General features: G+C 40.6%; 1 protein-coding gene and 1 long non-coding RNA gene across 3 annotated transcripts in view; one reads left to right on the top strand and one right to left on the bottom strand.

Moving 5' to 3' along the window:
- Positions 1-4,450: 4,450 nt before the first annotated feature.
- On the top strand, positions 4,451-14,941 carry LOC145420153 (uncharacterized). Its single transcript, XR_013901454.1, has 3 exons — positions 4,451-5,351; positions 5,446-5,518; positions 13,388-14,941. It is a non-coding gene; the product is annotated as an uncharacterized LOC145420153 (long non-coding RNA).
- A 4,925-nt stretch (positions 14,942-19,866) lies between these two features.
- nectin3a (nectin cell adhesion molecule 3a) overlaps positions 19,867-25,859 on the bottom strand; it is a 36,298-nt gene continuing 30,305 nt past the window's right edge. For both annotated transcript variants that reach the window (XM_026192113.2, XM_026192112.2), the window contains exon 6: positions 19,867-23,815. In XM_026192113.2, the coding sequence (XP_026047898.1) occupies positions 23,160-23,815 (656 nt within the window). In that variant the 3' untranslated portion in view covers positions 19,867-23,159. The remainder of the gene's footprint in view (positions 23,816-25,859) is intronic.

Below are 25,859 nucleotides of genomic sequence, written 5' to 3' on the forward strand. Positions count from 1 at the left end.
CCCATCTAAGTGTTCCTCCTTAGCTCTGTTACTTTCATTCATCTTTCTGTCTTAGCCTGTTCAGTAGAGGAGTGAAATGACACATTTTCAGACAGCTGTGATGGATATTATGTTTTTTACTCTCTGTTAGTTGATGTGATGTCTCTGTTCTTACTATTACACCTGTTTTTATGCTTGATACGATGCCACTTCACGTTTCTCTGCATAGTTTCACGTTACAGACAAAGTCATTGGTGGAAAGTTTATGTGAGAAGTCTGTTTAAAATTTTGGCTGAACAAAACTAATGGCTGCCACCTGTAGGTAGAATTGATAACTTGTGATTTCTGGTAAAAAGTACTCAACATAGTAGAAGGAAGCTTGCATACAATATCTAAAATGTTGCAAAACATCAGAAATGAAAAATAAGTCTAAACCCAGTCCCAAGATCATTTGTAAAGAGCATTTCTAGCATATGTGAGAATGGCTTTAAGATGTACATGGATGACATTTTTCATCATTTACTGTTTTTCTATACTGTACAATATTTATTTAAGGTAATATACTACACACCTGTAGATGCCATGACAATTAATTACAATTATATATTTGACTTAACATGATGTGCAGAAATCTGAACACTGAGTAAAGCTAATTTCCTTTTCCACAGATGAGTCTCTGGAATTATGTTCTGATCCTTCTCAAGACAAATTGGATATAAAGTGTATTATTATTATTATTATTATTATTATTATTATTATTATTATTATTATTATTATTATTATTATTATATGTCATCAGCTCAGTGAGTTTAGGCACGTCATGGTCAAGATTTCCATGATTTAAGTGACTTTAAACGTGGAATGGCTGTTAGTGCCAGACAGACTGGTATTTCAGAAATGATGATTTAGTGGGATTTTCACATCAGAACAAATTCTCTGGGGTTTACAAAGAATGGTCTGAAAACAAGGAAATATCCAGTGAGTGGGATAAAAATATCTTGTTGATGCCAGAGGTCGGAGTAGAATGACCAGAGTTCTGCAGTGTGATAGGAAGGCAAAAATAACTCAAATTCAGTTTTATCATATATTTATAGCACTAAACTGGAACAGCAGTCACTTCACTCATTACAACCAAGGTATGAAGAGCATCTCAGAATGCACAATATATCGAACCTTGAACCAGATCAGCCACTCCTGTCACCAAAGGCTCACCAAAGTTGGACAATGAAAAACAGAAATATAATTTCCTGGTCCAGTAACTCAATATCTGCTGGAACATTTGGCCAGTATGGTCAGAATTTGGTTTAAACGACATGAAAACACGGATCCTGCCTTGTATCAATGTTTTCAACTATCAGCTATCTCAAGCTAGAGTCTTGAACATAACATTGATTGCACTCAAATGTCTGCCCCAGTCACCATATTTGAATAGAGATCTTGTGGGTATGGTTTAATGGGAGATTTACAGATTGGCTGGCTACACGGATGTCCAGATTAAAAACCTGCAAAAAATGTTTGATGCTATTAAGTGTATATGAACAAACTTTGAGGAATGTTTCGAGCACCTTGTTGAGTCTAGGCCATGAAACATTAGGGCAGCTCTGATCCAGTTCTGACCAGGTCCTACCTGGTCCTAACAAAGTGGACCTAGTAATTTGCCTGGGGACTGTAAACATGCCTTCCAGCAGCAACAAATGACATAATATTGTACCAGTAATCATAGTTCGACTATACTTATTTACAACTAGAGTATTCCTACATATCTCTGCTTCTATCTCTATCATTTTGGTTATATTACCACTGTTAATAAGTATTTATATCTGGTTGTAATGGTAGTTGTAGTTAAGAGTATTTCTTTCATCATTAGCCACTACCTGACAGAGAGCGCACAGCTGTAACACACAATTATACCCTAAAGTATAGACAACATGATTCCTGCCTCTCTAGAGTTCGCATCATTTCTGTTGTCAGTAAAATTGACCCTAAATCAACAAACAGTTTTGTATGTAGACTTAAAAGCACTTGGTCATGATAAATAATCCTCTGCTGAGGTGGTTTGCAGTCCATCAGCAAGTGTGAAAAACCATTAAGCACACACATAGACGATGCAGACCCTCAAAAATCTCTTTGGCGCCTCTTTTCCACGCAATGAGTCCTCAGGCAGTGCATTCTTGCAGCACACTGTACTGCAGGGTCACCAGCGTTCACACGCAATTTAACAAAGCAATGACAAAATCTAAAAGAGAATCCAAACCTTTGACCTCTGATGGCTGGAATTACATATCCCAAACCTTATCAGCGGAAACCATTTCAAACAAGACTTTTCAGGAAGGATCTTCATTGTACCCAAGTGATCGCTCTCTATGAATCTGGCTGCAGCTGACCTTCATCTTACCTACACTGACTCAGCATTTCCTGCTTAATGTTAAGTGATTATCCTGCTGATGATGCCCTGTGGGGATAAGAGACATTTGTCAAGAATCAGTCCAGCATTTTCCTAACCACGCAAGCCTCAGGAGTCTGAGGCCATAAATTCCAGCTATCTGGTATCCACAGTAAGCTTCAAATTGTTTCTTTTAATTCAGTGTCATTATATATGTGTACTGTGAAACATTAAGTGTATGTCAAATGGTGAAGTCTCGGTTTAAGACATAAGTCATTATCGTTAATATATATGCCAAACAAGAAATAAAAGGAGTAATAAAAGTCCCATATTCTGATTATTACTGCCTCATAAGCTATGGCACCATGTCATAAATTATTAGCAGTATAATGGCAGCCACTAAAACTCCTCTGCTAAATTGTGTTCATGAGTTAAACACTGTCACCGTGTTGAGTGTAATGCATTACTTTTTAACAGGTTAGCGTCACCTGATTACTTTTTTTGTTAGGCTGTCTAGGTCTCAGTCGCACAGGCCTACAGACTGATCAGTGACACCCATCCATCCAGTTACAGGACTAACACAGTGACAAATTATTCACACTCTCATTCAAGCCTCTAGCCAATACTTAGAGTCACTAATTAACCTGTGAAACATGTGAGTGGTTGCTTTGGCCGGTGAGAGGAATCCTAGAGAGAACCCATGCAGACATTGGGAGAACATGAAAACTCCAAACTCCAGTCTGGCAGTGGATTCAAACCCCAGACCTTCTTACTGTGAGGCAATAGTGCTACCCACTACACCACTGTATGGGCCCATTTCGAGAATCACTGTCCTAAAAGTTCACATTCTTTTTAATATGTCTGGTTCACATGTAGAGCGAGGAAGTCATTTTTTACAGATCAGATAAGTGATGCATGTGCTATTTGATACATAAAGTTTGTATTTCAGTGTCACGAGGCTGCACTGCATGAAATGGATCTGTTTGAGGGAAACTGAGGTCATCAGTAAGTTTCATATTTTCTGTATTGAGTGGCAGCACTCAGTTTAGAGACGGTCTGTCACTGCAGTGCAAGAGTTTTTTGTGTGTGATGAATGTGTTTCTGCTCATGTACTGAGTTCAGCCTCATATACTCCGTTTCCAGTCATACATCAATAAAAGCCTTATTGCCCCAGTTTGTTCTTGTACTCATTTCTATGCCTGTTTCTCTCAGTTTGTAACACTTCCTCAGTGGCATCAGGCCCTGTGAAATGCTGCTGATCTCCAGTGAGGCCCCAAGCTGCATTCTCAGGAAGAGATTAGTGCTTACCACCCATCGATTATCATCTTTCAATATACGTCAACTTATTATGATTGAGTTTATGGTCCTTGGTAGTGAATATTGGATGACCGGGGAATTTTGCTCTTGGTTTCTTTGTTTGTTTTTGCTGTAATTTTTGGTCTGTCAAACATTTTGTTCCCAAAAGAAATATATTAACAAATACCAAACTGATTAGCACAAACTATGGTAAATTCATGACTCCCAGAGGATGATTCATGATTCAGGCGTCGCCCTTTCTCCTCAAACTTTGCTCGGGCATCACTAGAAGGGTAGCATGAAAACCAACACATTTCAAAAAGTGTATATCTTACTTTGAAGGCAAATGAGTAGTTGGTAGTGTTGGGTGTAATTCATTCCTCGGTTAACCTTTTAAGGAGTTTCTGCATTAAATTTAATAATCAAATTGCTGTTATAGTTTCCTAAGATTTCCTGAAGATTCTTCAGTTATCTGGATGACAGCCAGATATAAAGACAAAAAACATCAGCCGTGCCTTTTAATCATCTGATTTTGGTTTTCGTCTATGGAGGAGGAGAATGGCGGGGGGATTTATATCTTTTGAGGAGTGGAAATATGGAAATTACTTGTATTTTTATTGAACAAAAGGACAAGAACATCATGGTAAAGTGCAACAAGGACATAAACAGGTATATTATATGCTAACACAACTTCAGCTCTTTGGAAACATCTGCACAAACGTGCTAACGCAGAACAAGAACCAGAGAAGCCAGAGTGGTGGCAAAAACAAGTTGCAGCCCAACAGCCAGAGCCTGATCTTCAACAAGTAAAAGGCAGTGATGGGGACTCAAGCTGTTAGCACTGTAGGATCTAGTTCTACCTGCACGGTACTGTTGCTACAGAAGAATCAATGTCACCATAGCGCTGAAGTCTCTTTGGGGTGGTTTTCAACATTGAACACAAAACCAACAACCAACAGCAAACTTAAAAACACTGAGGATTTAGCAGTTGAGTGAGTTTGTAGTCACTGTGAGTGTTTTGTTGTCGCTCAATAATTTATTGATCATAGCACAAGTCGTATGCTTTGAAAGGGTCATACATTTTATTCACATTATGGCATCTCTAAAGTTGAAGAACTGGAAAGAATTTCACATAATTTAATTAATTATTAATTTTCTTTTCTTTTTTTTCTCAAGCTGTTTCACTTTTCTACAAAGATGACATGCAGGGCAGGGGCAGAAAATCCAATAACTTGTTTGTTTTGAAAATTCTAGCAAACCCAGCTGTGAGATAATGCCTCAACACAGAGACCCACTTTTTGCACAAAGCTGCAGCTTCTCTGCCAACCCAAACACAGCTTGACCACACTGCAGTGACCTCTGTCCTTGCTGGTGTCTTGGTTTGGTTTGACATGCACTCCCTCATTATAACACACGACCTATATATGATTACTGTCTCTCCATCTCCTGGCAAATAGCTTTTTTGTAATGACATGTAACCTTTAGAGGAAAAAGGAGATCTAAACATGTATTTTGGGATTTACATTCCACTTAATAATATCGAGGGGGGAGGGCTGGGACATTTTTTTGAGTAAAGCTGGTCTGACTGGAGCCAGACGCAGAGGCCAGACAGTTTTATTGCGCTGTGGGATTACTGGCTGAAATGAAAGTGTATCATCACGGCTGCTGACGGGCCAATTCATGACCTCCAAAGGTAACAAAGCCCGGGGAGATTTTTACACAAGAACATACACGTACATCAGCCAAAAGAAGAATGCCCTGTGACATTTGTTCTGATACCACCACAGGAGACACCCGGACGTTCAGCTAATTAGGGAAGGAAAGAGTCCCGACTGTGCTGTGATGGGGAGTTCAAGTCAGGTGAGATTTTATTTACATTCCTACTTAATGAAACAAATAAAATTGCTGCTAATAATTTGAGAAATACAAATACTGAAAATACCAAATTATACACTAATTCTCTTGAGAAACATTATGTATTTAACAAGAGCAACATGGCCATTAGGCAGTTAGCACACAAAATTAGCTTGTAGTATTCATAAGTAAGCATAAAACAGGACCTGGGAACCATGACTAAGAGAAGCTTAAAGGTAAACACTGGGAGACAGCATTTGAATGCATCATTTAAACTCCTGCGATGTGGAAGGAAATGCTCAATATACAGAAATCAGAAAAAAGTAGCAGAACAGTGAAAGTCTTTGAGCTTTGCACACTTTGATGTGATAGATTCGAATGCATTCATGTGTAAGTACCATTCAAATTACTCAGTTTAGAGGTATTTTTAATCTGGTGATTATGGGAATTTTCATGCATCACATGACAATAATAATGTAACAGCTCATATCACGTTTTAACTTTAAGAAAAATGTAGTGAAGTGGTACCGCAAGCTCTAATAGATGCAGTTACACTTCACTAGTCATCTCCACATCTAGTAATTGGGTAAATTAACAGTCCCTGCATGCAAAATGCAACAATGGAGTTTTACTAGAAGTGAACCAAGGGGAACTGGAGAGGAATCCTCTGAAGTGATGAGGGGGAAACGTTTCACAGTAAGAAGCTTACGCTCAGCACCTTCAATATTTTTTTGCAGACTCCTAATTGCTCCAGTATTTTTCCATGTTCTAAATCATGGATGCCTATTACACTTAACTATAGCTGCAGTTTCCATAGTTTCATGAATAAAATTCTGTTGAGAACATGCTGAAGCCTAATCTTTTTTAAAAAAATAAGGCATCCGTACTACTCCGATACTGGAGTTTGGGATGTAGCTACATTGATGGAAAGATGTCCAATACAGGCAGCTGAAGCTGACTCTAGTCACTAAACTGAGCTTCTTCACTCTGGGTTTGTGCTGTTGGAGCCTTTTGGAGAATTTTGAATTAATTATCTGACTAATATTATGTTTTGCTGTGTGGTACAGACCATCCCAGAAGTTTGTGATTCAGTTGTGTTGGCTTCTGTGAGACCAACAGGCAGATAGTGAATACAAATTGTTCTTCTTAAAACAGGAACAGCGATAATATTGGTTATTGTTCATCATCCAACCATATTCACCTCTATGTAGAACAATGTTTTTTTTTCTAGATTTGGCTAATTTTTAAAGCATTTAGGCAAATCAGTGACCACCCACAAATTAACATCTCAGTATGTAGAAAGTCTTCTTTGCTGAATCTTCCACTGCTCTTTATAAAAACAGAAAACAGTTGCTATTATAGGACCTTGTTGTAAACCTAAAGTCTGTTTGCTCTGCCTGTGTGATTTATTTTATAATATTAAATATGGATTCTATCCGTTGTGAAGAGCATTAAAGAGATAAAGACACATGTGAACCCTGTCATCCCAGGCGGAATGAACACATGTGTATCCCTGTTCTCATTTGCACTCTTACCAGTGCTTGCAGAGCTTCGGACACAGTATATTTCCAAATAAGTGACCCCACCCACCTCAATCTGAACAAACAGTATTAACACGATTAATCAGCAGGGAGTAACCTGCGATCATTACCGCCAATAAACTCCAGTGTGCATGAAGGTTCATTCTGACAGGAGGATAAAAGGTGGAGAGAAAGTGTAATTTGTTAGAAACACATCTCATCCTGACACCGAGTGGCAAACAGGATCAGGCCTTTTATCTAAAAATCCAAGAATGGAATTAAGTTTAACCAGCCTTTATTATATCCCCCACCTGCTGATAAAAACAGTGAATATGTTCTGCTCAGGCTTCATTTTTTAGTCTTCTCTCCTTCCTCTGAAACCATGGGGGCAGCAGCCTCCAACTCCTGACCATCGCAGCGTGAGCGGAGCACTGGCCAGTGTTAAGTCTCAGTAATTAAGACTTCATGCTGTTCAACTTTAAAAGCTCCTAAATGGGCCTCCTGCTGCACCCCCCGAACCTCTCTGTTTCAAGTAATTTATCCATTTTGACATGAGTTGTGCTTTGCTTCATTCTCAGGTCTCCTGCTACACACGCTTGTGTTGTGGTTAGCACAAAAGAGTTCTTCTCCTCCTTTTGTCTCTGCTGCTTTGTCATCCCTGGTTCTGTATATGATCATGGTTGTGTTTAATTAAGTCAAAAGTGCCCTAATTTAAAGTAGAGGGGAAGTAAGTCATGTGGTCAATCGGGAAATGATTCTGAGGAGATTCTGATTCTGTATCTCATTCATCTTGTACAGATTTTGGTTGTATGGCTGGTGAGTTTTGATCTATTATACAACCACTGATGCAGCCTCTTGATTTTATAACTCAGCTAACTTGAGGCCCTCAGGTTAACTGGACAGCAGCACAATTTGCTCTGGATTACCACTGGCACTATGTACAGTCATGAAAAAAGCACTCTGTGCTCTTTGTACAGGACACTAAAAAGTCCTCTGAAAAACTAATTACACGCTATAGCAGCACTAACATGAAGCAATCATCTTCTCTATAACTTTATGAGTTTTTCATGTTGTTGTTTTTTTAAGAATTTTTGGTCCACTCTTCTTTACAACATTGCTTCAATTCACTAAGATTTGTAGTTTATGTACTTCTCTTAAAGTCTCACTGAAGTATTTCAATCAGGTTGAGATCTGGACCTTAACTGGGTGACAGCAACACCTGGATTCTTTTCTTTTTCAGCCACTGTTTTGTAGATTTGATGGTGTGCTTGGGATCATTGTCTTGTTTAGTGACACAGTTTATGCCAAACTTTAGCTCTCAGGTTGCTTTCCATTTGATTTTAGAATGCTTTGTTATACAGAGGAATTCATGGTCAACTCAATTACTGCAAAGTTCCAAAACAGTTGTTACAGAAGTTGCAAAACAAGGCCAAATCATCAACCCTCTCCCACCATGCTTGACAGCTGGCTTGAGATGTTTGTGCTGACGTGCTGGTTCTGTGCATTCTGGCCGAAAATCTTCACTTTGGTCTTATCTGTGCAAAGGACATTGTTCCATAAGTCTTTCTTATAGATGTGGTCACGCTCACTGATGATTAATTAATCAAGCATTTGATTAGCAGCATCTGACTGCTATTTACTCTCTTAATTCTTGGGGACGCAGTAAGAATGTATTTAGAGTCCAATGAAAGCATTCTTTTTCACCATAGGCAAGGCAAGGCAAGTTTATTTGTATAGCACAATTCAACAACAAGGTGATTCAAAGTGCTTTACAGAGACATTAGAAACAAAAACTACAGGCTACATTTCACTGTGTGTTATACTTGTATAACTATGCATGTGACAAATAAAGAACCTTGAACCTTGAACCTTGAAAACAAATAAAAAGCATGATTTAAAATTGATTAAAACAAGCTAACTAATTAACAAACAAACAAACAAACAAACAAAACAGTATATAAAATCAAAACAGATAAAATCAGAACAGTAGATAAAATCAGTAGTTAAATGTAAGTTTTGAAATTTAAGCTTAAAAGTGTGGATTTGGTGCTTTATTCAAATGCAGCTGAGAATGGGTGAGGCTTCAACCTGGATTTAAATAAACTGAGTGTTTCAGCTGATCTGAGGCTTTCTGGGAGTTTGTTCCAGATATAAAGAGCATAAAAGCTGAATGCAGCTTCTCCGTGTCTGGTTCTGACTCTGGGAACTGATAAAAAACCGGATCCAGATGACCTGAGGGATCTGGAAGGTTCATACTGGGTCAGGAGGTCACTGATGTATTTTGGTCCTAAACCATTCAGAGCTTTATAGACCAGCATCAGGACTTTAAAGTCTATCCTCTATCCTATCCTAGGATATGCAAGTGGAAAGGAATTTGTGGAGATTTGTTATTATTGCAGTTATTTTTGCTTCACACAGTTAAGAATGATGAAAGAAGGAGATAGGCTTCAAAATATGATATTACTGCGGTAAATTACCAAAGCCTCTCAACAAAAGTGAAACTGAATGATAATTTTAAGAAAAAGAGGAAAATATGGACGTGCTTAAAATAACATAAGCGGAGAATGGGAGAACTGTATATAGATATGAGCACGCAGCAACGACAGATGTAGTTAAAATATCCAAACCAAAATGACACAACGACATGAGTCATGAAATGACAACATGACTCAAGTTATAATGATGCTGGCTGCTTTGAATTGTGACTGCTCTGTCTGACCCTGCACTAAATCACAGCTATAATTCAGATATGTTAAAGTCTCGCCGATGTTGTTCTAACAAAAAAGCACATGTCCTGACTGCAAGCCCAAGTGCTGGTGATACATCATCCAGAGGAACAGCTGAGTGTGACAAGCTCATCTGTCCCAGCCAGGAATCACGTCAGGAAACAGGGAAACAGCTTGACAAAAGACTCAAGGCGAAGGCTGGAAAATGAAGACGGCCAACACAAATCAGAGTTAAACAGATAATAAAAGATAAAAGCCAAACTAGCAGACCGATTCAGAATAAGGTGAGTTGGCAGGGGCTTTGAGGTGAAGTTTTATGACCACTGATCTGCTCTGAGAACTAGGAACAAACATCTACAGCCTCTGCTGGTGGTCTGCTGGCTGATAAGCTCTGACACCGAAGCAGTGAACCGGGCAGAAGTCACATGACGAGCGCCGTCACATGCACAAATGCACAGAGTCGGTGGGATCAGAGCGGAGTGTGGACTGCCGGTCCGGCTGTCAGACTGCAGGTCCAGCTGTTCACAGGAAGCGTGCAGCAGGAGCGGTGGGTGTCCGCTCAGTCACATTAGATACTGCTTATTGGGCCTTGTAGAAGTAGCAGACTGACAGACGCAGGCAGGTGAAGGAGACAGAGATTGAACACTAAAAATAACAACAGAGGATCCAGAGAACAACAGAAAGACAGATGGAAATGCAGACAGATAATGATCGATGGTAGTGGAGAGGTCTTTTTTTAGGCAGGCCAGCAGCATGGCCCTGAGGATGACAATGTTTATCGGGTGATCAGGTGATCTTTGGTCAAGACTAAAACAATGGACAGATATTCATTGTGGCTGGAGGATGTATTCCATTGACTTTAGTGATCCTGTGACTATTTCTCTCCCACAATTGTTCTCAGACAAAGAAGTTAAAGCCCCACAAATCCCATTTTCCCTCATTAATTAACAATAATGAAAAATACTCCAAGATCATTTTTTATTTAATAAATTATGAATGAACTATGTTTAACTATATTTTTTTGGAAAGCTGAGTTCAGTTTCACTATCCCATTTAGACGTGAAACAGAGTAAAAATGTCAAAAAGCATATCATGTTACAAACTACAGAAACAGCTGAGAAACAAGTCATTGACATCTGTCAGTCTGCAAAGGGTTCCAGCTTTGGAACTCCAGTGAACCACATTATCCAGAAATGGAAAATAACTGGAAAGAACAGTGGCAATTCTTGCCAGGAATGGCTTGCCTACCAAAATTACTCCAAGAGCCCATCAACAGCTCATTCAGGAGGTCACAAAAGAACCCAGGACAACATCTAAAGAGCCGCAGGCCTCACTTACCTCAGTTAAGGTCAGAGTTCAGGATTGAACAATAAGAAAGAGACTGGAAGAGTTCAAAGGTGAAACTCAATTCTGACCAAAAGAACACGAAGGCTTGTCTCATATTTGCCAAAAAAAACCCCCAAAACTTCTTGATGATCCCCAAAACTTTTGGGAAAATATTCAGTGGACTGATGGAACAAAAGTTCCGATTTTGGAATGTTTGCATCCCATCACATCTGGCATAAAAGTAACACTCCATTTCATGAAAAGAATAGTCAACAGTCACAGATTGTGGTGCTAGTGTGGTGGTCTTGGGCTGCTTTGCTACTTCAGGGCCTGGACAATTGATGGAACCATGAATTCTGCTCAAGCACACTTTGGCTGGATCCACCTCTGAAACAAAATGAAGGTTTTGGAGTGGCCTATTTAAAATTCACACTTAAATGCAATTGAGATGATTTGGTATAACCTTAACAGGCTAATCATAGTCAAAAATCCTTCAGAGTGGCTGAATGAAAACAATTATGCAAAGATGAGTGGACCAAAATTCTTACAAACAATAATCACAAACACTTCTTTATAGTTCTTGCTGCCAAAAGTCTAACAAGCAGCTATTAGGTTTAGTTTAAAAAAAATTCTACATAGGCCCATAGTGTAATGGTTACAACTGCTTGGGAAGTACAAGGTCACTTTTTGTGCTTGCCAGGGTCACTTTAGTTTTGTATAATATTAAAATTTAATTGATGATCTGAAAAACAAGAAATCGGGAAGCGGCAAATACTTTTTACACTTTAACTATACAATGTTAAATAATGTAATAATATACACTTAAAGCTTCTGTGATAATCATAGATGAAATATGGTGTATTCTGCTCCACAGTGGTTTAATCTACTACCCACAATTCCCTAATTTCTTTACTTTGCAAAGGTGAACCTGAAACAAAAGACGTGTGAGACAGCGTTCTTTTACTACTTTTTGATAAAATAGATTAATGGTTATAATCACACTGCATTTTGTTAACTCCATTATCTTGTGGTTGAATGTTGTGTCTCAGTGCCAAGGGAAGGCACCTCTCCTAATACATGTATATGGAGGAAGGAGGTCTGGTATCTGGTTGAACTGTCATGCAGTTTTAAAGTGGTTTTGTTCTATATTCATTTCTGATAGAATGTGGTTATTTTCCATGGGCTGTCCCACCCTCACGGGCCAGTTTTTAGGCTTCCTGTGCAACCCCATTTAAAAAATCCTGGAAATGCCCGCAGTTCTTGTGGTTCACCAAGCAGCAGCAAGGCCTCAAACATGCTCAACTCAAATATGCAAATGGAAATGACAATGTCTGGCCCAGCTGGTGTAAACATGCAACCCCAGTGAACAAACAAAAAAGTGCCCTTTAAATGCACTGTTGGAGGTCCTCAATCTCAGTCTTAGAGGAGGCCATATAGACTAGTTAAAGATATGCAGAGTGTTTCCATGACCACACTAGTTAACAATCACAGCGACCTTGGGTGATTGTGTGCTTACTGTACTGAAGAAAAAAGGCAGAAAATACAATGTTCGACCAGAGGAAGAGAGCAAATTCTCATCTGAATTAAGAGGGTCACCCTTCCTTTTTTTGTTTCATGTTACTTAAACTGCAGCTTGGACTTGTTTGGCTTTGAAAATATTCCGGGTGGCACACATCAGAATGTGCAGCTTTCTGAGAGCAGCTCAAATCACTGTGTACTTAAATTGACCCATCTCTGGAGTTTCAAAGTTCTCACGGTGAAATATCTTAGCATCTCCAAAATGGCTATTCGTAGTTCCCGGATGACGTATTCTAATGACTTTTGGGATCCTCTGACTTGTCCTCCAGCGTCACCAGCAGTTTGACATTTTTGCGTTTTATTGAACTATCCTGACAGTTACTGGACAGATGCCCTAAAATGATAAAACAAGCAGTTTCTCCAGGCACCTCATATATCTTTCACAAATAAATATGCAGGTGCAGCTGACTCCTAACGGCATTTCAGTCTGCTCCAAATGTGTGTTGTTGTTACCTTTTATATACCCTACGGTGACTTCCCAGGGACCACTGCATTGTTTTGGAGGGATTAAAATTCACTGAAGATTATATCTGCTTCAGCACTGCAGAACAATGGAGGGGGATATGGGGGTCTTTCTGTCGCCGCCCAGTAACATGGCTGCCCACCCATTCTGATCAGAGGTTGTAGCATGCCCGGAGCCCAATTAGAAGCTGGTTTATATAAAAACCACACAGTTAACTGTCTGCTCCTTTCACCCTGACATGAGTGCTTTTTTGTCTTTAAAGGTGGCTGCAGTGATAGCTGTTCTCCTCGACAAATGATCTGATGGATATTTTCTCACTGCTACACTCCCCCAACCTGCATGTTTATACTATATTTAATGGACTCCTGAGAAAACCACTCTGTCTTCCCCATTTAACTTTATATTGTACAACACGATATGCTGCTCCAAGTACTTTTCCTTAAAGTGTCTCTGGAAAACTTTCTGAGTCAGCAGAGAGAAACGCAGCCTCACAGCAGCAAGCTTTTCCATGGCAGCAGAGCGGGCTGGGAACCGCACACGGGATCTGATCTGTGAATGGCCCTCAGTGCAATCCAGAGTAACAATGCGGCTCATCGATGAAAACCTTCATTGTCTTTGCTCTCAGTCTCTGAGGACTCACTGCACAAAGGGGGTTTTGTCACAGTGCCCAGCCTCTCTCCTTTGTCGGAAGTACAGCAAACCAGTCAAATCTACTGCTTAAAGGTGATGCAGCAGGGTTTCTAAACATGCCCTGCTTCAGATAAGAACCCCTTGTCTCCTGGAAGCTTTTGTATAGGCAAAATTTGTATGCTCTTTTCTTTCTACACTGCAGTAGAAAGTGGATAATGAAGACGGTTTCCATTGCGGCAGTCATGTCGGTGATATACGGCATCATTTAAATTCTCCATTGTAACAATGAAAACCTACACTTATGGCATGTAAATCACCAAAAGGCAGAGTGGAACAGCAGCCCTCTTAGCAGACAGCACCACTTTTCCATCCATAGGGTGAAGGAAAACTTAAGGACAGAATGGAGTTTTTTGTCATTTGTTTATGGACAATAGACTTTCTCAAGTTAACGACTAGTTGTGTAAAGAGTTACTTCACTAACTTCCTTACTCCTTAATTTGTTGTGGGATCCTTTAAAAATAAATAGCAAGAATAAAAAAACAAAATGTGGCCTGAAATTTGTGTCATAATCGAAACAAAAACAAAATCTCTGGGCAGGGTCCTTTCAGTAGTTGTATTTCCCCAGGTGAACTTTAAATGTTTTCTGAGGTCTTTAAGGACCAAAGTTGATAACTTTTGAGCATTTTGGGACAGCAGAAAATAGATTGTCACGTTTTACATTTACACATTCAGCTTATGTAAATCAAAATGACTCATTTGTTGTCACTTTGAGAGTCAAAATGTTTTTTGGCTCAAGAGTGAATCCTGTTTAAAGCTGCCCTTCCATAAACGGCTACTTGAGTTTGACTCCAAAATCACCCATGCTGTGTTAAAATGCCCAACTTTACAGCATCTGTTTACACTAAAAGTTGCTGAAAGGATTGTTGTTTTGGTTTCTGTGTTTCATTTTTTAAACCTGAATCACAATGAATTTTGCGGTTTGCTACCGGAGCTAGCTGGTTAACACTAGTTCTAGGTGGTCATAGCTCAGTTCAGCTGTCTAGCCTGAAAAAACAAGATTGCAATGACCAAAACCAATGGGTGACGCCTATGAGTCAAATATTTAACTGCACCCTCTAAATGACCAGTGGATGGATGCTTGCCTTGAGATACCATATGTTTCATCTCAGCAATGCCTGGCATCATGTTCCTGGTCAAAACTCAACTACAAACAGACAGATGTTGATGTTGTTTCCATGCAGAACAAAGGTCTAGTCTCTTACAAAGTGAGAAGTATTGCTCTAATCAAATTACTGAAATGAATAAAAAAAACAAAAGCGCGTCTGTGTTTGTTTTTGTTTAAACAGTTAATATGGTTAGCACATGGTTGCAAACAGACGGCCTCAGTGTCTTCGCCACGTAAACAGACTTTGATTACTTGAGCCAACACTTTGAAACCGTTTACATTTATGCACCTCTAGACTTCTCTCTCATTTGTTTGCATTATGAACTTAATCTGTAACACTTCACTGCTTTAGACTTCTGCTGTGAATCTTTGTAGAACCAGCAATGTAACCTGCATAATATCACTGCTGACATTTATTGTGCATTGTCTGCTAATTACCTTATGGTTATGTCCTATGTTCTATTTGCAAAGCCAGCAGATGGAAACAAATAAAATGCTGGGACTTTTCTAAAGGCTCTCCTTGCCTTTCTGGGGAGGTCCAAGTAAGATGGCGCACATGTAATTTATTTTATTTTATCATAGCTGATTAAGAAATAGCTGAAAACAATCATTTAACACAAACTTTCTCTTGCTAGGAAGTGTAAGAAGGACACTGAAGAACAAACATTGGTTCGGTCACTACTGAACCATGACTAGACATGGAGAGAAAAAATTGCCAGCCAACAGAGCAGGCACAAACAATCCTATGAGAGCTTTAAAATGAGCCAAAACAGTAAAGATTTTTGGTGGAAAACCAAAACAAAGAGCTGAACCACAGTGTTAAGGTCAATAAACCTGAGAGGGGCTGCGGAGGCGGATTCATTGCTGCATGCGACACCTTTTACACACAAGCTGCCAATGATCCACTGTTGAAATCTGAACATCTGCATTTCCATGTCATCTTATGTACTGGGAAACAACTACAGCGAAATCAAGGTTCAATATCAAAACATTAAGTAAAATGTGAACACTCTAAAGAAAAACAAGTGTAGCTGTTTATGTCAAACACGTTTTTTTTTCTGTTCCCAGTATTTGCCGTTACAGTTGGCCCCTGCCCCGAAGCCTCACACGCTTCACACCGAGACAAGGCCGGTGAGACCGCGGGCCATGTGACAACATTTTTGTTGTAACTGCTCCACACTCTCCCACCCTCTGCAGTAGTTCATTATTTCCAAATCCATGCGTTCAAACAATTTGTCTGTTCAGCTCAGTCAGCTGTGGCCTTTGATGTGAGCTCCCCGGGGCTGCGGTCGTGTTCATTAGCTAAAACCTCTGTTTTCGAAGAAGAAGAATAGGGTCACAGAACTAAATACACGTGGCTACCTCTCACTTCAACGAAATGTACAACATAAAGTTAATGCTGATACTAACAAGGAGGGAGAAAACTTGAAAACTTGACTTGTTGAAGTCTGATGGAGAATCCCCATTTTGGTGTGAACTTCTTTGGGTGGGGTCTGTAAGGAATGCTGAAGGAACCCGCTGTGGTTTACGAGGTAACAAAACTAAACACATTTGCTGACTGATTCATTATGTGTGAAAAAATGCCCCTTGCAGCCATCTGCCAAAAACTTAAGAAAGGAAAAACAAGAAGTAACCCAAGCCCACCAACACGGCGTTATTTACCCACCCTGCCTGCACAAACATGCAGATGGTAGCAGTGATGGATTAGGCTGGGGTTATCCCAGTCAGGCAACACTGTGATAATAGAGTGAGTGCTTTTGGTTCTGGCAGACGTGGACCCTGAGGTGATGAAAGTGAAGTCCAAGAAGGGAGTTTTCTTTCCATGCCACAAAGGATTAAGTATCTGGTTTCTCCTTCTCCGCTTAATCTGGACCAGAGGGAGCGATTGTCACTTTGCTAAACAACACATATTGATAGTGAGCGGCACTCCCAAAGCCAGGTTAACACTGGGGATTAAACGCAGGCACTTAGAGTAGGAGGGCCTGGATTAGGGATGCCATTGTAAATTCCTTTGTAAATGTTTTCAGGGCATAATTTCAGTGTGAGAAGTTCACAGTATTTAAAGAGAAACAACTTATTCTTTGAGGACTGATGGGTGACGGGGGGAGTTGTGGGTGGTCAGTAGCCCTGAATTTGGTGCGGGTGTGACAAAAACGCAGCGGCATCGCTCTCTTCTCTCTGTGAACCAGTGATGAAGAGGGTGGTGAGTTGGACAGGATGGAGAGCCTTGTGAGATGGGTCAGTTAGTAACTACACAGGTGTGGATAGTGGAAGAGGAGGAAGGTGACAGAGATTAATGGTTTCTGGCTTCAATGACCTCTTCACTTCATGTGTGGAAGAATTCCATCCATCCATCCATCCATGATCAGACATCCAATGGACACAAGTCTGTAATGTCCCCCAATCAGCAATATCCGCTGACAGATGATCTGCATAACACTGACCAGAAAATTTTGGGTCTTGGCAACCCCTTCAGATTAAACTTTGGCATGTACCACATACCTAAACATTGCTGAAGACAAGCACACACACCTAACAAAGGTCCCCAATGCCAATGGTTTTCCCCAGCAGGACAATGTGCTGCACCGCACTGCACATGTGGTTAGTAATGGGCTCAAGGAAAACCACAAAGACCCCAAGATGGAAATTGACTAACCCCCATTGATCCTAATCTGACTGGAATCAATGACATTCACCGCCACAATTTGGCTATATTTAAAATCATATCTGCACTGGGACTAGAGAATTAAACAAGTTCAATCACATACAAAAAAATATTCTCTCTCTAATAGAGCGAAGCTGAAAATGAAACTAGCTGTTCTTTGGGGCTAGTGTTAGGATGGTGGACCTTTAAACCTGAACACAACTATTGTTTGTCAAATCTTGTTTCCAAGATTAAGAATTAACTTTCCACCACAAGTGAAACATTACACAAAGAAACATGAAGACTTGTCAACACTGACTGAAACACTTTCTTCACCAAAACTGACCCCTGACTTTACATTTAACAAGTGTGTGTGGAGATGAATGACAATAAATGTTTTTGCAATTTTGCCTCTGTACACCACCACGATGGATTTTATATCAAATAATAATAATAACGAACAATCACATTGTATTACAACTTACACTATAGGAGGACAGCAATGTCCTTGGTACTAGAAATAAACTGCTGGTTGCCTGATAATTGCATGTAGTATTTTTGCTGTCAGCAACAGAATGTAAGTAGTTGCGGCAATCAACATCCAACAGCCTCAGTCTCTCAGCAACCACTTGCAATTGCAAGGCAGTTGCGCCGGTTGTCTGTTAGGACCTGTTTCCAAACAGCTCCAGTCTGACTCACACTGACTGCAATCACACAGACAGACCGATTGCAAAGGTTGCTGTTTAATTTATAAGCACAGGCATATTTCAATCAATCAGTCAGTCCGAATCTAAGAAGTGAGTGTGAATTCTGTGTCTGTAGCCAGCAGTGGATTTACAAATTTCTGATTCATTGCAAACAGATTGCATGCAATTGACCGCTTAACCTCAACTGACTGCAAGTGGTCGCAGACCTCGTCCCTATTCTTAAAGGAGCTATTTCAAAGGCAATGAATGAGATCACAAGCTCACTGGACCCGTACTTTCAGATCAGAATTAATTGGACAGTTTATTGACATGTAGTTACATAATCAGGTGAACACTGTTAGCACTTTATTTTATGACAGATTAAGAAGAACGAAAAGGTTGATTCTGTTCATCTGGACGTAGCGTTTTCAATGGGAGAAACGTTTCGTCACTCATCCAAGTGACTTCTTCAGTCTCAGCTGACTGCAGGTTTCCCCAACCTTGTAAACAGTACATTTGCACAATAATTGAAACCAGCCCACTGAATGAGCAATGGCCTGTGAGGTCAGTTCCTTGATCATTACTATGCTTTTCAGAGATGGTCTTTCCCTTTTCACGTAAATGGCCTCCTTAACTCCGCGCTCAAACTAGCGATCCTCTCTGTCCTCTGTGTACATCCTCATCATTGAAAGAGGGTCCACTGGCCTGTAGGTGTAAATAGACTGCAGAGTCCTGGTCTGATGAGGTAGCTCTTCTGTGTTGTGCCATCCGCTTCACGAGAGATTGTTTGGTTTCCCTGATGTATAAATCCTGGCAATCCTCCTGGCACTTAACGGCGTACACTATGTTACTCTGATTGTGTCTGGGGACCCGATCCTTGGGGTGGACGACTTTTTGGGCCCAGCCTGTTTTGGGGTTTAAAAGCCACAGAGACTGTGTTTAGAAAAAATGCGTCTCAGCTGTTCCGATATTCCTGACACATAGGTGATCACTATGGATTTTTGCTTAGGCAGCAGTTGTTCTTCTCTCCTGGATCGGCTGGAGGTTTCTTTAGGTGCCTTCCCAGCTTTGACAATGTCCAGCTGGGACAACCACATTTACTCAGGGCCTTCTTGTTGGGGAAACCTGCAGTCAGCTGAGACTGAAGAAGTCACTTGGATGAGTGACGAAGCGTTTCTCCCATTGAGAACACTACGTCCAGATGGACAGAATCAACCTTTTGGGATTTACGTACCTGGATGATTGAGCATGCATCAAGACATTAAGAACTGTTGAACTTGCATTTGTTATCTTTTAACAAGAATTTTCAATATGAGCTCCAAACTTGATGCAAGTGAAATAAGCCATAATTAGACTAAAAAAAGCTAAAGAAACCTTTAAACTTTTGGTGTAGCCAACATACTGCAACATTTTTGTGAAACTACTGAATTAAAGCTGAAAGTCTGCATGCCCATCACATCTCAATCGGACTTAACTGTAAGGTTTGCAAGGCTATTGTACTAGTCTTGTGTCTTACTGACAGGCTTTAATTTGATAAGGGAAACCTCTATGCAAGATAATTAAAGTAAAAGAATTTAAAATCCTTTGCAAAAACAGAATCCCAGGACACAACTGAGTGCAATAATGGTGGTTTTTATTGCAAACAAAGGAACATAATACAATCTATCAAACTTCCATCTCCGATTCATGTGAGACATCAATCATTCAAATGACAATGTACAAAATAATTGGTCACAAACTCTCAAGAACAAATACAAAATGCAGTGAAAACAGGATCGCCGCCTATGTTATCATGAGACAAGCTCCTCAATGCTCGAAAGATAAACTAATACTCAGAAAATTACAGACCTCATACAAAAAATAAGATTCTTCAATAATAATAATAATAATGATAAAAAAAGCCAGCATATTTACAGGACAATAATATTTTCTATGAATCTGGCTTGACTAAATTCCCAGTGAAACTTTGCTTATTGCAATTCTCTCAGTAACCAACTTGTTACATGTGTCCTTCTTTTAAAACGTATAAGGCATGACAATCAACCTTTTGTCAACTCTAATGCTTTGATAACAGCAAATCTTAAATATGGAGATGAAATACATATTAAAGAACCAGTCGGTCCTCCTCTTTAATGATATTAATAGTTTTAAGTTCCTAAGCTTGTGCATTGCTCAGCCCATTTAAGGCACCAACTATTCAGTAGGGGAATCCAGAACAAACTGTACACCAACATTTAAACCGAACCGAGAGAACAGCTAATCCTAAACGAAACCTAATCCCAATATGTACACGTATAGAAACATTTGTGATGAGAAATAAAAAGCAAATAGTTTCATTTACATGCAAACAACTACAAAAACAAACAAAAAAAACATTCATCACTCCAGCTCATTTTTGTCTTTCTGAGATGTAGCTGAGACTGAATAAGAAACTGAAGCAGACAGCTATGAATCATCGGCCATAGAAAAAAAAAAAGAAACAAAACGCACATGCAGACATGGACGTGCTATATATCAGAGAGCCCGGGCACTTCTGTCGCCGAGTGTGATGACGGGGGGAAAAAAATAAAAGTTAATTAAAAAGCCTGAAGTCTGAGGCAAGGACTGCTCCTTGAATGTGGGCTGCAGTGGCAGATGCGTGGCGGGCGGGTGTGTGTGTTTTGGCGATGAGAGTGAGAGCGAGCTGAAGAGATTAAAGTAGTTTATTCTCAGCTTCTAAACCTTCAACCAAAGCTCTGGCATGAGAAATCAAGGGCGGAGAAATATTTTTGGTTTTTTTAAGTGCGTCCAAAATCTATTAAACCTCATAATAATAAATACACCTGACCTCCTGTCCTGATCTGACTTTAATACATATTCATAGACTTTTCTCTAGCTGTAACACACAAGCTGACTAAAGTGGTGCGTTTCCAAAAGGGTACGTTTTCCCATTCATGCGAGACTTAGCATAGGTCACTTTGATTCATGTATCATTCCTGAGGAAACAAATGGCTGAGGTCAAATCAAGCAGGAACAGATGAGATCACTGATGATGTCGACTTTTTAGCTTTAACTTAATATTCCTGGGGTTTGTTCCAAGTTTTTTGTTGTTTGTAGGAAAAAAGAAGAAAATATATATATTTCCCTTGGGGAGCCATTGCAGAGACAGCTTTAACCTACATGGTTCTGATTTTTTCATTCATGGATTAAGTTTCCCGTTTCCATGATTGCTGCGTATCCTCGGAGGAGCCAAACCCCAGCATTAGGGCCTGTACAGTAGTGACGTCAACTGCTCGCGACGTTTCCAAGCTACTCAAACAATCACACTTTAAACAAACACATCCAATCTGAAACTGAAGGATCAGTTTATTAGTACTCCTTCTCCATTTGTTGCTTATTTACAATAATGAATCACGACACTAGAGTGTCGAGCGGGAGCAGTGAAACTGTTGGTGGTTTATGGAGCCGCGTAATGTTAGATGATGACAGCCGTTACAGTCACATCTGGTATTTATAACACATTACTTTGAAGTGAAGTTTAAAAAAAAAAAACCCTATTGGTGTTGGTCTTACCGACAGAAATCCGAGGATAGTGAGGAGGGAAAATGGAAAAGACAGCATCACAGCCTGTTATCATGGCTAAGTGGGGAAGGCCAAGGCCCGGGTGGCTTCTTTTGATGTTTGCTCACAACTGTAATAACAGAGTTGTGCTTTTCACTGCATGAATGTGACTGAATTAACACATTTCTCCACTGAGTAAAATGAGTAAGTTAATATCAAAGCAAATGTTTTAATTCTACTTAGGGTCTGCGCTTTTTCTGGATTAGCCATTCGAAGTAGCTACATTCACTGATTATAGTTTTTAATTAGTCTGCTATTACTGTGCTGCTAACCTAAAGTGTCAAACATTTTCTGCTGTCTCACATTTAAAGAAATCGTCTTCCAAAAAACCATGGCAGATAGCAATGACTGATTTTTTTTTTTCCATTCGCAGTTTTATCAGATCAGGTGTTGAGTTGAGCGGTTTACTAGCCCCTTTTGCTTTGTACATAGCTGCTGTGACTTCAAATCCATGGGTGTTTTCAAATCAACCAGGCCTGGCATTTTACAAACAACAACTATATAACAAAATAAAATAATTGGAGCTGAAAGTAAAACTATATCCACAAAGTGTGACTGCGCTCAGGTTTTCCATAGTATAACAAAGTTCCAGGAGATGCTGTGAAATGACAAAAGCCACAGAAGAGCTGTGCACGGGGGCAGCGTCTATGTAAAGTCAGCTTTCTTTCCTTTGGTACAATGCCTGTGTAATTCTCCCTTTTAAACACGACTTTCCCTTTCACTTACAAACATACTTTGGAAAACAAAAAACCCAAAACAAAACCATGCAATATAATTTGCTAGAAATACTGATCGCGGTCATGATAAACAGCTCGCCTGTACGAAAAGGCTGTAAGCAATCATGAGATCATTTTTTTTAATGCCACAGAATTTAATGGGAGCAGAGCTCAGTCAGTCAGGGCAATAAATACTTCACTGACAAGGCTTTGAACACCTGACATGTGACCTGCGACAAAGACAGGTAGCAAACACGAGAACGAAAAACCTCATTCACATCAGATGAAACGTCACTGTACGCTGAAGCCTCTTAAACCTACACAGATAATATCACCGAGGCGCTCCAGCATATTTGCAGCTCCTTGAAATGCCACAAAAGTGAAACGCAATCCATGTCCATGTCCTTAAGGTTTAAGTGGTTAAAATCAAGGCAGAGCAGTATTGTTCAAAGAGCTCATTGTGAGACTGAGCTGAGAAATGTTCTTTTATCCTTTAACTGAAATGACACAGCTTTTAATGATATTTAAATCTGTCATTTGTCAAATTATTCTCAGTCAGCTGTCCATTTCTCCCCCTCCATTTGCTTGTTTCTTCAAACATACCACTCCCTGCGTGAAATCACAGATCCGTCCATGTGGGACACGTAGTCGCTGTCTGTACCATTGTCATAGCAGTCCTCCGGGAGATAGGGGGAGCCGTTGTTGACTATGGGGCTGTGCACAGGAGGCCCGCAGGGGTGCATGTTTTGGCTGTTGTAGTGATCTGGGTAGTAGTTTCCCTCCTTGAAACCCCTGTTGGCATCTCCCCTGTCGACCCAGTCGTCCCTGTCTTTGCGCTCAGGTGTGTAGTCGGGGTAAATGATATCCCCACCCAATTTGGGTTTCAGATCCTGGCTACCTTTGCTCGTTTTGTCCCCGTAGACCTCTTGCAGCTCGTGCGGCTGCAGCACGTCCAGCTGAGATTCCTTCTGCATGTCGGAGGGTCCCAAATACTGTTTGGTGTAGTAGTCCCCTCTGAAGGTTCGACGTTGGTGCATATAGCAAGCCCCGCCAAGGATCAGCAAGAGGATCAGGAAGAGAACTCCTCCCACTGCCCCACCAACTATAGTACCCAGGCTGCTGTCGTGTAAGGACGCCAAGGTGGGGGAGGTGAACGGGGATCTCCGCCGGTCCACAGCAGTGCCGGTTCCAGGGGTGTCGTGGAGGACAGAGGCAGTGGTGCTGGCGGCTGCGGTGGTGGGGGGAGGATCTGCAGAGCAAATGTGATGAAATGATTTAAACCAGAGAGGAAAGACAGCAGATGGAGAGACAAATCATAAAACTGAAAGGAAGAAAGACTACACTTTATGTTCTGTAACAAAGCAAGTGCGAATGGTTTTTAGATCAATTTATACCAACACTGCACAGACACATGCCTCTCTTGAGAGAGAGAGAGAGAGAGAGAGAGAGAGAGCCTGCTGAAAGCTGTGCTGTAGAGCAAAACGGGGGGAAATAAGCAGGGCAGAAAGAGGTTAAGTGTTAAATGTCAATGTGTGCGTGAACATGACAGTGAGACGGAGAGGGATCGGAGCACGTGCACTCCTACGCATCAGAGAAAGTGTGATTAGCTCTCCCCTCTTTTTTCCCCTCTAAACTCTGCTGTGGGGAAGTCATGTGAGAAGCTGAAACACTGATCGATGTGCGGTTCCTGCATCTGATTTGCTCTCTGCTACAGCTGCAGAGGAAAGGGCTGCCTGGAGCTCAAGGTCAGGATAAGTGCTTCCATGATGACCTCCAGCTTCTGAAACGAAGAGCAGTCTGACACTCCTTGTCGATCAGTGCGCAGGCAGATCAAAGGCCCGACTACAAAGCAATATGACTCGCACTAATAAAAGGTCTGCATCACCAGGAGGTTCTTAAGTACTAGTTATCAAAATCTGAATCCCCATAGAGCTATAATGATTTCCATGATTTGGTAACTGAGTAAGAATCTAATTACCTACAATTACACACAGTGTGTGAGCCTGAAGGATCAGGAGTAAAGCAAAAGCAGGAGAGAGGAAAAGGAAGACAGATCAAGGTTGGAGAACCGATATACTGGCAATCACTTCCTTCATCAGTCATCATCAATCCCACCCTGCAGCGGCACATTTTAACCCCACGCAGATTACAAGCGTCTGCAACTATGTAGCTGATCATTTGAGAGACGAGCGGCCAAAAACCACAAGGCTGCGTACGCAACTGGGAATGTGAAACAGCTACACCAAACAGCTCCGGGGAGGGTGAGGGTGTGGGGAGGAAATATCACTGAGCTCAACCCAACTATCTCTACAGGACAGAGAGGCAAGGGGCCGCATGTCCAAGTTGTAATATCTGACAAGAGAAGCAAGATAATTGCTCAGCGCAAGTCCATCTCGGACAGGATGTCAGCTGTGCTTTTGTTTGGAGCGGGACTCCAAACCAGGACTGTACGCAGATGGAGCTTGACAGACTTTTTTGGGACATCTCCAGCTCACTCCTTTCGACAATGGGAAACCAAAAAGACTGCGTGTGTTAGAGGAATACGTGGCCAAAAGCAGCAGTAGCTTTGTTTGGAATAGGATTAAAAGAAGGAGAGGAGAAATGAAAATAAAATGATGTAGAGTTCTCAGGATCCGCACCCTGATGGCAGACGGGGGCAGTTCAGTGAGCTGCATGTTTTATGACAAGAATTGTATCAATGGATCTACAACATTCAACAAATCCAACTGCAGGGAAACCCCAGTATACAATTAAGAGGTTTTCTCTACTTGATAGTCTCATTTCTGAAGTGCTCAATTAAACTAATTCGATCATAATTTGTGCAACTGCAGCTGTAAAAAAAACAACAACTCCTCAATAACATATTTCATGGTGTACAAAAACAAACTTGTGTGTACTGCAAATCTGCAAGCACAATTCACTAGGTCCTGCTGTGAAACTTGACCTCAAACAAAACACAGAGAAAGGCTACATGAGTGCGTACTCTGCTGAGCAAGCAGGGGTAAACACCCGCTTCCTTATCTGAAACATCTAATGTTGCCAAAGCCACAACACTGGAAACGTTTGGTACTGATACTCTATCTGCACCCCGTGCTCCTCTGTTGCCAGGAATGTGTGGAAGTGGATCAGGGCAGGGGCATTTATACGTATATAAAGACCTAGCTCTGCTAAAAGTGTTGATATGGGCCCTGATTTTAAAAAGAATTTAATCCTACATGAGAAAAGCATGAAAAATGCAAAAAGGCAGTTATTCATTTTAGTTTCAGAGTGAGTAAGCTCTCAAGATTTCCTGA

This window comes from Astatotilapia calliptera, chromosome 14, assembly GCF_964374335.1.
Source record: "Astatotilapia calliptera chromosome 14, fAstCal68.1, whole genome shotgun sequence".
In the NCBI taxonomy this organism is placed as follows: domain Eukaryota; kingdom Metazoa; phylum Chordata; class Actinopteri; order Cichliformes; family Cichlidae; genus Astatotilapia; species Astatotilapia calliptera.